General features: G+C 46.2%; 1 protein-coding gene across 5 annotated transcripts in view; it reads right to left on the bottom strand.

Moving 5' to 3' along the window:
- Nucleotides 1–12,394, bottom strand: part of LOC119972306 (zinc finger protein ZFAT-like) — a 152,295-nt gene that overhangs the window by 46,478 nt on the left and 93,423 nt on the right. For all 5 annotated transcript variants that reach the window (XM_038808797.1, XM_038808798.1, XM_038808799.1 and 2 more), the window contains 2 exons: nt 9,208–9,357; nt 5,368–5,541 (listed from right to left, as the gene is read on the bottom strand). In XM_038808797.1, the coding sequence (XP_038664725.1) occupies nt 5,368–5,541; nt 9,208–9,357 (324 nt within the window). The remainder of the gene's footprint in view (nt 1–5,367; nt 5,542–9,207; nt 9,358–12,394) is intronic.

The raw sequence follows: 12,394 nt of genomic DNA, 5'->3' as shown, positions 1-12,394 counted from the left end.
ACTACTACGAAGATGCTTACCTGTAAATATGTATGTTAATTTTTGCGTGTTTGTTTGTTGTTTTTTTTTTTTGTTCTTTTTCTCTCCTAACAATTTGTAATTTGTTCAATATAAAATATGAAAACTGAATAAAAACATTTATAAAAAAAAAGAATAGGCTGATGGGCCGGATAGTGGCAACGTTGGATTTGTTCTGCTTTTTATGTCCAGGACTCACCTGGGCAATTTTCAACATTGCTTGGTAGATTCCAGTGTTGTGGCTGTACTGGAGCAGCCTGGCTAGGGGTGTGGTTCTGGAGCACAGGTCTACAGCACTATTACTAGAATATTGTCAGGGCCCATAGTCTTTGCAGTATAGCGCCTTCAGCCATTTTGTGATTTCATGTGGAGTGAATGGAAGTGGCGGAAGACTAGGAATCTCATGAGGAGGCATTTTTTCCTCTCATTTTTACAGGATGTGGGCTTCGCTGGCTACACCAGCATTTGTTGCCCATCCCTAATATGTCTTAGAACATAGAACATAGAACAGTACAGCACAGAACAGGCCCTTCGGCCCTCAATGTTGTGCCGATCCATGATCACCCCACTCAAACCCACGTATCCACCCTATACCCGTAACCCAACAACCCCCCCCCTTAACCTTACTTTTTTATTAGGACACTACGGGCAATTTAGCCTGGCCAATCCACCTAACCCGCACATCTTTGGACTGTGGGAGGAAACCGGAGCACCCGGAGGAAACCCACACACACAGAGGGAGGACGTGTAGACTCCACACAGACAGTGACCCAGCCGGGAATCGAACCTGGGACCCTGGAGCTGTGAAGCATTTATGCTAACCACCATGCTACCCTGCTGCCCCCTGCTACCCTGCTGCCACCTTCTTGAGAAGGTGGTGGTGAGCTGACTTCTTGAACCACTTCAGTCCATGTGGTGTACATACACCCACTGTGGTATTAGGGAGTTCCAGGATTTTGAACCAGTCGCTGTGAAGGAACGGTGATATATTTCCAAGTCAGAATGGTGAGTGTCTTGGAGGGGAACTTCCGAGTGGTGGTGTTCCCATGTATTTATCCTAGGATTCTCTGGGAAGCCAGGGAAGAGATTGCTGAGCCTTTGGCTTTGATTTTTAGGTCATCATTGGCTACAGGAATAGTGCCAGAGGACTGGAGGATAGCAAATGTGGTCCCTTTGTTTAAGAAGGGGGGTAGAGATAACCCCGGTAACTATAGGCCGGTGAGCCTAACGTCTGTGGTGGGTAAAGTCTTGGAGAGGATTATAAAAGATACGATTTATAATCATCTAGATAGGAATAATATGATTAGGGATAGTCAGCATGGTTTTGTGAAGGGTAGGTCATGCCTCACAAACCTTATCGAGTTCTTTGAGAAGGTGACTGAACAGGTAGACGAGGGTAGAGCAGTTGATGTGGTGTATATGGATTTCAGTAAAGCGTTTGATAAGGTTCCCCACGGTCGGCTATTGCAGAAAATACGGAGGCTGGGGATTGAGGGTGATTTAGAGATGTGGATCAGAAATTGGCTAGTTGAAAGAAGACAGAGTGGTAGTTGATGGGAAATGTTCAGAATGGAGTTCAGTTACGAGTGGCGTACCACAAGGATCTGTTCTGGGGCCGTTGCTGTTTGTCATTTTTATAAATGACCTAGAGGAGGGTGCAGAAGGATGGGTGAGTAAATTTGCAGACGACACTAAAGTCGGTGGAGTTGGAGACAGTGCGGAAGGATGTTGCAGGTTACAGAGGGACATAGATAAGCTGCAGAGCTGGGCTGAGAGGTGGCAAATGGAGTTTAATGTGGAGAAGTGTGAGGTGATTCACTTTGGAAAGAATAACAGGAATGCGGAATATTTGGCTAATGGTAAAATTCTTGGTAGTGTGGATGAGCAGAGGGATCTCGGTGTCCATGTACATAGATCCCTGAAAGTTGCCACCCAGGTTGATAGGGTTGTGAAGAAGGCCTATGGTGTGTTGGCCTTTATTGGTAGAGGGATTGAGTTCCGGAGCCATGAGGTCATGTTGCAGTTGTACAAAACTCTAGTACGGCCACATTTGGAGTATTGCGTACAGTTCTGGTCGCCTCATTATAGGAAGGACGTGGAAGCTTTGGAACGGGTGCAGAGGAGATTTACCAGGATGTTGCCTGGTATGGAGGGAAAATCTTATGAGGAAAGGCTGATGGACTTGAGGTTGTTTTCGTTAGAGAGAAGAAGGTTAAGAGGTGACTTAATAGAGGCATACAAAATGATCAGAGGGTTAGATAGGGTGGACAGCGAGAGCCTTCTCCCGCGGATGGAGGTGGCTAGCACGAGGGGACATAGCCTTAAATTGAGGGGTAATAGATATAGGACAGAGGTCAGAGGTGGGTTTTGTATGCAAAGAGTGGTGAGGCCGTGGAATGCCCTACCTGCAACAGTAGTGAACTCGCCAACATTGAGGGCATTTAAAAGTTTATTGGATAAGCATATGGATGATAAGGGCATAGTGTAGGTTAGATGGCCTTTTGTTTTTTTTCCATGTCGGTGCAACATCGAGGGCCGAAGGGCCTGTACTGCGCTGTATCGTTCTATGTTCTATGTTCTATGTATTTGCTGCCCTTGCCCTTCTAGATAATATTAATCTTTATTGTCACAAGTAGGCTTACATTAACACTGCAATGAAGTTACTGTGAAAAGACCCTAGTCACCATATTCCGGCACCTGTCCGGTACACAGAGGGAGAATTCAGAATGTCCAAATTACCGAATAGCGCAGATAGTAATGGTTGTGGGTTTGGAAGGTGCTTTCGAAGGAGCGAGTTCCTGCAGTGCATCTTGCAGATGGTACACACTGCCACTACTGTGCGTCGGTGGTGGTGGTGGAGAGAGTAAATGTTTGGGGAGGGGCGCCAAACAAGCGGGCTGCTTTGTCCTGGATGGTGTCGAGCTTCTTCAATGTTGTTGGAGTTGGACCCATCCAGATAAGTGGGGAGTTTGCTATCATACGCCTGACTTGTGCCCTGTAGATGGTGGACAGGCTTTGGAGGATCAGGAGATGAGTTACCCACCACAGGATTCCTAGCGTCCACGAGTTGAATTAATCACTTAATTCTTAAAAATTGAAGAAATTAACCGAATACTGCCAAATCTGGAGTGGTAGAATTGGTGAGTCATTTTACCTCTCCTCATGTGGTCATAACAAAAGAAAATTGTATTGATACAGGCTATTGATAGAAGTTGCTTAAATCGGTGACACCCTAGTGCACTCCTCCATTATCCACTTCCTATGGCACCTTTTATTGCAATTGCATTAATTACATTTGTAGGGTCAACTAGCACCAGGACAAGTGCTACATCTTAACTTGGTGTCCATTGCCACCTTCCACAGTGCTTGATCTCAATGCCCATCTACTGAGCTGCCTTTTCTTTCTGGTAAGGCAGTAGGAAACCCCAACATGGTTGCTGCCTGTCTTTGTTTCTGGCACCAGGCAAGCAATTCCCACCTCTAATTGGGCACTTAGCTCACCTTGTGCCCAACTAGGGCATTTGAATTCAAAGATCACATCACCGAGGTGCAAGGTTGCCACTAGGTTTGCCATGTTTCAATGCACTGGGACTATTCCAAAATCTAGGGAACCACAGAATCCTTACAGCGCAGAAGGAGGTTATTCAGTACATTGAGTCTGCACCGACCCTCCGAAAGAGGACCTCACCGAGACCTACCCCCCGGCCCATCCCCACAACCGAACCTACACATCTGTGGACACTGAAGGGAAATTTACTATGGCCACTCCACTTAAACTGCACATCTTTGGACTGTGGAAGGAAACCGGAGCACCTGGACGAAACCTACGCAGAGAATGTGCAAACTCCACACAGTCACCCAAGGTCGGAATTGAACCTGTGAGGCAGCAGTGCTAACCATGTACCACTGTGCTGTCCATGGCCATTTCAGAGGGCATTTAAGAGTCAATCACATTGCTGTTGGTCTGGAGTCACATGGAATTCTGAGGATCAAAACCAATGCATTCACTTTTTCATTTGGAACCCTAGAATTTAGGCCATCGGATCTGGCAGGTTTGTCAAATTTTTGGTCCTATGAATTTCTCCAATATTTCTTTATTAATATTTATTACTTTATATTTGTTATCCATATTAGATACTTGGTTCCCAAATATTTCTGGGACATTTCTCGTGTCTTTTTCTGTGAAGAACATAAGAACTAGGAGCAGCAGTAGGCCATATGGCCCCTCGTGCCTGCTCTGAAGTCGTCCAAGTACATAAGAAATAGGATAAGTGGACCATAAAGCTCCTCAATAGTTCCATCATTCGGTGTAATCATGGCTCATCTGCCTCAGCGCCAATTTCCCATACGCTGCCCATATCAATTGGTTACCCGAGAGATCAACATTTTTTCTAGTTAAGTCTTAAATATATTCAATGCTGGGGTGTCCACAACCTCGAGTGTAGACAATTCCAGATTCACAACCCTTTGAGTGAAGCTGTTTCTCCTCATCTCAGTCCTAAGCGCTCAACCCCTTAGCCTGAGACTGTGTACCAGAGTTCTAGATTCCATAGCCAAGGGAAGCAACCTGTGTCTCCCCAGTCAACAGAGATGCTAAAGAACACTTTTCAGTTTCAAGGACACATGCATGAGGCTCAAGTAGTTGGGTTAGAATCTAGTGTGCACTGAACCCATTATTCACTCATTAAGAGTGTAGAGCACCAATCCAGCACTGTCAGTGGCCTGTGTCTAACCTGCCCCAGTTATGTTTATCCAGTCATCCTGGGTAGATGCCTAAAACACACAGTAAACCGTTAGATGTACATTAAGGACCTAAAGCCTATTGAAGGCCTTCAGTGAGAAATTAGTTGCCAGTAAGTGGGGCAGGCAAAAGGATTCTTTAGTCGACCCCATGGTTGCCAACCTCAGGTGAGTTAAAAACAAAAAGCTCTCCTTTCTGGTACTGGGGACCAGTTTTGACGGCCCAACGTCGCTTGGAAGAGCTGCCTGTGGAGAGATAACAATCACTGGCATCAAGTTTATCAATGAAGCCCAAAGACCAATCTCCTTCTATCATCTGGCATCTCCATAAGACCATAAGACAGAGGAGCAGAATTAAGCCACTTGGCCCATCGAGTCTGCTCCGCCATTCAATCATGTCTGATATTTTCTCATCCCCATTCTCCTGCCTTCTCCCCATAACCCCTGATCCCCTTATTAATCAAGATCGTTATAGGCCACAAATCCAAATCAAGAGATTTTTGGTTGGTGAGCAATGTTACAGTTGAGCACTCAAGGCAACTTGGAAGGTTTGTTGCTGAATTGGAGATGGACAGACAGTAAAGGGCTCTGCTGTATGACATTACTTACCATCAGCAGTGTGCAACAGCTTATGACTCTTGAGGCTGCCTTTCGATTTGAACTTCTTGCCACACAAGTCACAGAGGTGTGTCTTTTCAGTGCTGTGACGATTCATGTGCGCTCTCAGGTTGCTCTTGCTGCGTGTGGCATACTCACAAACTGAACACTTGAATGGCTTTATTCCTGGAAACGTGAGAAATTGTGAGCAGCATTTAAAATGTATGCCACATAAAAAAAAATATATAGCTCAAATGTTCTGCATTTATTCATGTCTTGACATGTATTCATATTACAACAGGAAGTCTTCACTTAAAGTTGTGGTTGTGGCCCTGAAAATTGTGGCATTAAGTGGTTTCCATACGAATCAATGTTGAAGCAGAGTTAGGTTCCTTCAGACATCATTCGGAAAAACCAATGTACCAATGCCCTATATGTTTGAAGCACCGTGCACTTCTAACTGAAATACAAGGTGAAATAAAATACATTGCTAAATGTAAAAAAAATGCAACTAAAGTCTTTACAAACAATTACAGGATTCAGCTTCAGTACACGACTTTTAGATTGACCAAGCTCCATCTAGTGTCAGACGTTGGTCGGTGCCGGTAGTAGCTGAACTCCAATGATTAGCTGCACTGACCAACTTCTGCGACCAGACAGAGCACATGACTTCTTGCGAGTTCAGAAGCAAAGCCAGGCGCAAAGCTAGCAGCAGGAACAAGAAATTAGGAGCTACTGAGGAACAGACTCGACACCAAATCAAGATCAGGGGCTGGATTCTCCCAGCCCTGCGCTGAGCCGGAGAATCCCCGCGAACGGGTCACGCCGCCCCAACGCTGGCATGCGATTCTCCGCAGTGCGGGGAATCGGAGACATGGCGCCGGCGTGGTTGGCATGGCATCAGTCGCGGGCCGCTCAATGCGGCCGGCCCGCCGATTCTCCGGCCCGAATGACCGTAAGAAAAGAGCCGAGTCCCGCTGCCGCCGTTCTAACCTGCACTGGGCTGGCGGATCCTCGGTGTGTAAGGGTTGGATGCCGGGCGGTCTGTGGGGGGGGCGGGGTCCAATCCCAGGCAGGGGGGCCCCCCGATGTGGCCTGGCCCATGATCGGAACCCACCGATCGGCGGGCCAGCGTCTGTAACAGGGGTCTCCTTTCCTACGCGGCGGCCCCTGTAGCCCTGCGCCATGTTGCGTCGGCACGGCGCGTTGAAGGAGGCCACTGCGCATGTGCGCGTTGGTGCTGGTGCCACTGCGCATGTCCTCATGGGCGCCGGCACAACTGCTCATGCGCGGAACCCGCGGCGCACAGTTCGCGCCGAGATCTGTAAGCTGGAGCGGCTCAAACCGCTCCAGCACCGTGCTGGCCCCCTGTTGGGGCCAGAATTAGTTGTGGGAGTGGCCCGTTGATGCCATCGTAAAACACAATGGCGTTTATGACGGTGTGGACACTCTGCCGAGGGATTGGAGAATCCTGCCCCAGAGGAACTCAGGGCAAGAGTGGAAGCACTGCAGGAAAAGCCATGTGAGCAGACAGGGCACAGAAGAGGAATTCGATGGAAACTGTCACAGTCAAATAGATATACTGGGTGGGATTCTCCGACCCCCCGCCGGGTCGGAGAATCGCCTGGGCCGGCGTCAATCCCGCCCCCGCCGTGTCCCGAATTCTCTGCCCTCCCCCAGATTCGGCAGGGGCGGGAATCACGCCGCACCAGTTGGCGGGACCCCGTGGCGATTCTCTGGCCCGCGATGGGCCGAAGTCCCGCCGCTGATTGGCCACTCCCGCCAGCGTGAATTAAACCACCTACCTGACCGGCGGGATTGGCGGCGCGGGCAGGCTCCGGGGTCCTGGAGGGGGGGGGGGGGGGGCGCGGGGTGATCTGACCCGGGGGGTGCCCCCACAGTGGCCTGGCCCGCGATCGGGGCCCACCGATCGGCGGGCGGGCCTGTGCCGTGGGGGCACTCTTTTTCCTTCCGCCTTCGCCATGGTCTTCACCATGGTGGAGGCGGAAGAGACCCCCTCCCTTCTGCATGCGCCAGTATGACGTCAGCAGCCGCTGACGCTCCGGCGCATGCGCGGACTTATGCTGGCTGCCGAAGTCCTTTCGGCCCCGGCTGGCATGGCACCAAAGGCCGGTCATGCCAGTCGGCGGAGTGGGAACCACTCCGGCGCGGGCCTAGCCCCTCAATGTGAGGGCTTGGCCCCTAAAGGTGCAGAGAATTCCACACCTTTGGGGCGGCCCGACGCCGGAGTGGTTCCCGCCACTCCGACACACCGGGACCCCCCGCCCCGCCAGGTAGGGGAGAATCCCGGCCACTGTCACTACTTTGTTAATAATGATAAAGTGACACCATGTTATTAAGTGAGTTGATGGGAAGCGGGGACTCATAATAAAGATGTTTTCTGCAGTAAAATCACTATTTGCCTCTAGCTTCAATAGATAAAAGAATTCTGTGAGGGTGTGTTCTTATTTCTTCTTTTTCATTCTTTCACGGAATCACTCCATCGCTGGCAATAACTATTTATTGTGCATCCCAAACACTGTTTAACAGCTGATGAGGTGGTGGTGCCTCCCTTCTCAGTTTCTTGAATCGCTGCTGTCCTTGAAGGTATCACTGCACCCACTGTTTGGAAGGACGTTTCAGGATCTTTTTTAAATAAATTTAGAGTACCCAATTATTGTTTTTCCAATTAAGAAGACGTATGCTGTGTTGGCTTTCATTAACGGGGGGATTGAGTTTAAGAGCCGCGAGGTTTTGCTGCAGCTTTATAAAACCCTAGTTTAGCGTGGTCAATCCACCTGATCTGCATAACTTTGGGTTGTGGGGGTGAAACCCACGCAGACATGGGGAGAATGTGCAAACTCCACGGGGACAATGACCCAGGGTTGGATTCGAACCCAGGTCCTCAGCGCCACAGTTACAGTGCTAACCACTGTGCCACTGTGACAGCCATTTCCACCCTGGGAAAAAAAGTCTCTGGCTATCCACTCTAACCATGCCTCTCATCACCTTGTACACCTCTATCAAGTCACCTCTCTGCCTTCTTCGCACCAGTGAGAAAAGCCCTAGCTAGCTCCCTCAACCTCTCTTCATAAGACATGCCCTCCAGTCCAGGCAGCATCTTGGTAAATTTCCTCTGTACCCTCTCCAAAGCATCCACACCCTTCCTATAATGAGGCAACCAGAACTGGACACACTATTCCAAGTGTGGTCTAACTAGGATTTTATAAAGCTGCAGCAAAACCTCGCGGCTCTTAAACTCAATCCCCCCGTTAATGAAAGCCAACACAGCATACGTCTTCTTAAGAACCCTATCAACCTGGGTGGCAACTTTGACGGATCTATCTTCTTCTAAGATATATATAACAATATATATATAAGATTATGTAAATATAAGCAGGCATTGCATATTTTTCAATTAAATAAAAACATGGGAGACAACAATTCCCTGGTGCTTTCCCCATGACAACACCTCAACCAATCAAAGTTGATTGCCTATTTTGAATTCAAACAAAAGCTTGGGGATAACTGTTCCCTCGTGCAATCTCCATGGAAACTCCTCGGGCAATCAGAGTTCACTTGCAAATCAATCAGCACTCCATTCTCATGCAGTATAAATTGCTCTTCCCTTTGAAATCTGGTATTCTTATGCCTGCTCTGATGAGTGCAAGATGAAAAGCTTCAATCGCATGTTTCTTTTTTCAGCAATATTTGCGTCATTTTTTGAATTATTATATTATAAATCGTTATCAAATGTCCCTCTTGTTTTTCACTGTCTAGCACCCACTTGGTGAGATAGGGGTGATGTGTCAGAACTTAAGAAATACGCTCGGTATGGTAGTGCATTCATACCTTCATGCGCCCAGATATGACGTTGCAGGTCGGTACCATTCTTCCGGAAATAGCAGTCACAATAAGGACATTTCACTACTCGTTTTCCAATCAATCCTTTTAGCTGTACTCGTTTCCCCAGAATCTCTGAGATAGTGCTCATAGGGACCTCTGCAAATAGATGTTAAGAAGAATTAAATGAGAGTGACTTGGTGGCATGTTGGGCAACAGCAACACCCTACAAATTAAAATATTGTATGACTCAGGGGAAAATGTGTGCAAAATGGAGAATTATTAAAATTTACAATGGGCGCCTGCTCGAGTCAGGGAAAGTTTCAGATGGGGAAGTAGAAGAGTCTAAAATGGCAGAGGAATTTTTAAAATGTTGATTTTACAGGGGGTGGCACGTGGCGCAGTGGTTAGCACTGGGACTGCGAAACTGAGGACCCCGGTTCTAATCCCGGCCCTGGGTCACTGTCCATGTGGAGTTTGCACATTCTTCCCATTCCTGCGTGGGTTTCACCCCCACAACCCAAAAATGTGCAGTTTAGGTGGATTGGCCATGCTAAATTGCCCCTTAATTGGAAACAAATAATTGGGTCGATTTTACCAAAATAAATACTCAAAGTTGTTCGCAATTTAAATTTAAAATTAAAATGCACCAAATGGATTATATTCAGTATAAATTCATCTTTAAGATAAAGACTATTAGAATTTAAATTAAAATATTATGTAGACTACTGAAACTCTTGAAATGTAGCTGAGTTTGTTACACTAGGGCCTAGAAATTTAGGTGCAGGATATGGGGATATCTGCAGATTACTATTATTCCAGTCAGAAATGTGCAATGCTGCCTACCCACCGGATTGGATGCTTTGGAGGCCAGTTAGCATCTGAAAATGGGCAATGCCTTGGTGAATTTCTAGCCCAGTAGTCTAATGACCCTTTTTACAAAGCATAATTCTTCAAGGCCTCTCCGGAATGCAGTCAAGTTATGACAAGGTAACAATTAGACAGAAATAATTTATTGATCTGCTTCAGATTGTGAAAAGTGATTACTTATTGTCACAAGTAGACTTGAAATGAAGTTACTGTGAAAAGCCCCTAGTCGCCACATTCCGGCGCCTGTTCGGGGAGACTGGTATGGGAATCAAACCGTGCTGCTGGCCTGCCTTGGTCTGCTTTCAAAGCCAGCGATTTAGCCCTGTGCTAATCCAGCTCTTATGCTCAATCGGCCCCAACCCGATCCAAAGAATCTATTTGAAAAGTGACATCCATAGCATAATAATGTTCTCCATATACCCACTGAGGTGAAAAACCATCGACAGTCCGCTCTGTTCACCACGTTCTAACAAACATTGTCAGGTGGCAGAATCAAACACTGCTCTCACACTCCTATATAACATGATGGATGTTGGTGGCTCTATTTCCTCTGTGCACTGAAGGAAATTTGCATGTACCATTCTTTGTGAGCTGGTTCGTGAATGTGCATGAAGTTCTTTCAATGTTAAACAGGTTAAAAACTGGTTTGCAATTGCACAGCCTAAAAATTTAACATGGAAACAATACTTAGCATGCCAAAAATAATAAGAGAAAATTAAAATTAATTAATTGTTATTGTGTCACTGATTCAAGCTCCATAGAAAAGTTATTGGAGGTTGTGGCACATCTGACACCCAATGCACCATCAAGGCATCATTACATCCAGTTCAGGCAGGAGCCAAAGAACTTTGACTAAACATTTAAAAATGTTTACTCCACACAGCGAAATGATATAAATTGCACATGCCTCTTCCCCACACTCAACTTTGAGTCAATGTGCTCAAGTTTATTTCATTTATTGTCCTGTTATTAATAAAGAGGAAAAGCTTTCAACCACATTAGGGCAAGATTTCCAGATTTGAAAGATAGCCAAATTGCTCATCAACCATACTCGATAAATAAGTATCCTGCTGCTAGTTTCAAAAAGTCTCATGTACGTCGAAATCAGGAATTGCTAAAGTATTTCAATGACTCATTAGCCTCATGTTTGACTAACTAGGAGACATGTCAGTCTAGCATTCCAGAGTGACAAATTAGTTTAATTCTCAGTCCCACGCATCAATGCATTCTTTTTCACTTGGGAGCTTCTTCTTGGACAAAAGTGAGAATTGAAATAATTTCCTTTCTTCCTTCCCTGGGTAAATGGTAACAAGATTTGGAAAATTTATTCCTCCCTGTCAATTATTTGCAACTTCCAAGTCAGAGAAGATGAGTTCATCCTTTAAAGGAAACTATTGCTCATTTTATTTGAAGCGTGCCACCTCTATGCTGTATTTTGTGTCTGATCTGTGAAAAGTGAGGTGGAATACTCATTTGCGTCCCTGCAATTCCTTCATCCTTTGTGACTTTCCCATAAAGGGAAGATGTTTAACAAACATGTACATTGTGAATTAAAAAAGAAAAGACAGCGATTTGCAGAAATCATTGAAATATCTTTGAGAAGAAGGCTTCTGTTTTGCAAAAACAAGTGATAAGGAGAAAGGAGGCAAATTCCACAGGCTGAAAAATTAAAACACGTGGTCAAAGACTGCAGATAGAATTGTTAAAAGGGAGGACACATTAGAGATACACAAGGCCTTGAGAGGATTTCCATACAGATAAGGAGGCCTGCATGTTCCAACTATTTAGAAAACCAGGTTTGGGAAGTTGAATTCCACATGCCAGCCAACCATAAAGACTAACAATGGTGGGTGAGGCAGGGGTCAATGCTTAAAAATAAGGGGTCACTCATTTAAGACTGCGATGAGGGGGAAATCTTTTCTCTCAGATAGTGAGCTTTGGAACTCTCCTCCTCAAACAGCAGTTGATTGAATGCTTTTAAGGCAGAGCTAGATTGATTCTTGATAAGCAAGGGATGAAAGGTTATCGAGGGTAGGCGGGAAGTTACAATCAAACCTGCAATCAGGTCATTGAATGGCAGAGCAAGCCCGAAGAGTTGACTGGCCTCCTTCGGCACCTAAATCATATGTCCTTATGTGATTGGACCAAATGGAGCTTCCATGAACTTTCACTCTCGCCCCAAATAGCAACAACCATATAAAAATTGTAACAGATCAGGCACAAAGCTGCACCAACAGGAAAATAGTCAAGCGTCACACGAGAGCAGATAATCTTGCTGTCATGACATGGATTCCTTGGTTAAATGTCATCTGCATTAATTGAAACT

Source organism: Scyliorhinus canicula, chromosome 10 (genome assembly GCF_902713615.1).
Source record: "Scyliorhinus canicula chromosome 10, sScyCan1.1, whole genome shotgun sequence".
NCBI classification, from domain to species: Eukaryota; Metazoa; Chordata; class Chondrichthyes; order Carcharhiniformes; family Scyliorhinidae; genus Scyliorhinus; species Scyliorhinus canicula.
This window is presented reverse-complemented; position numbering and strand designations above follow the sequence as displayed.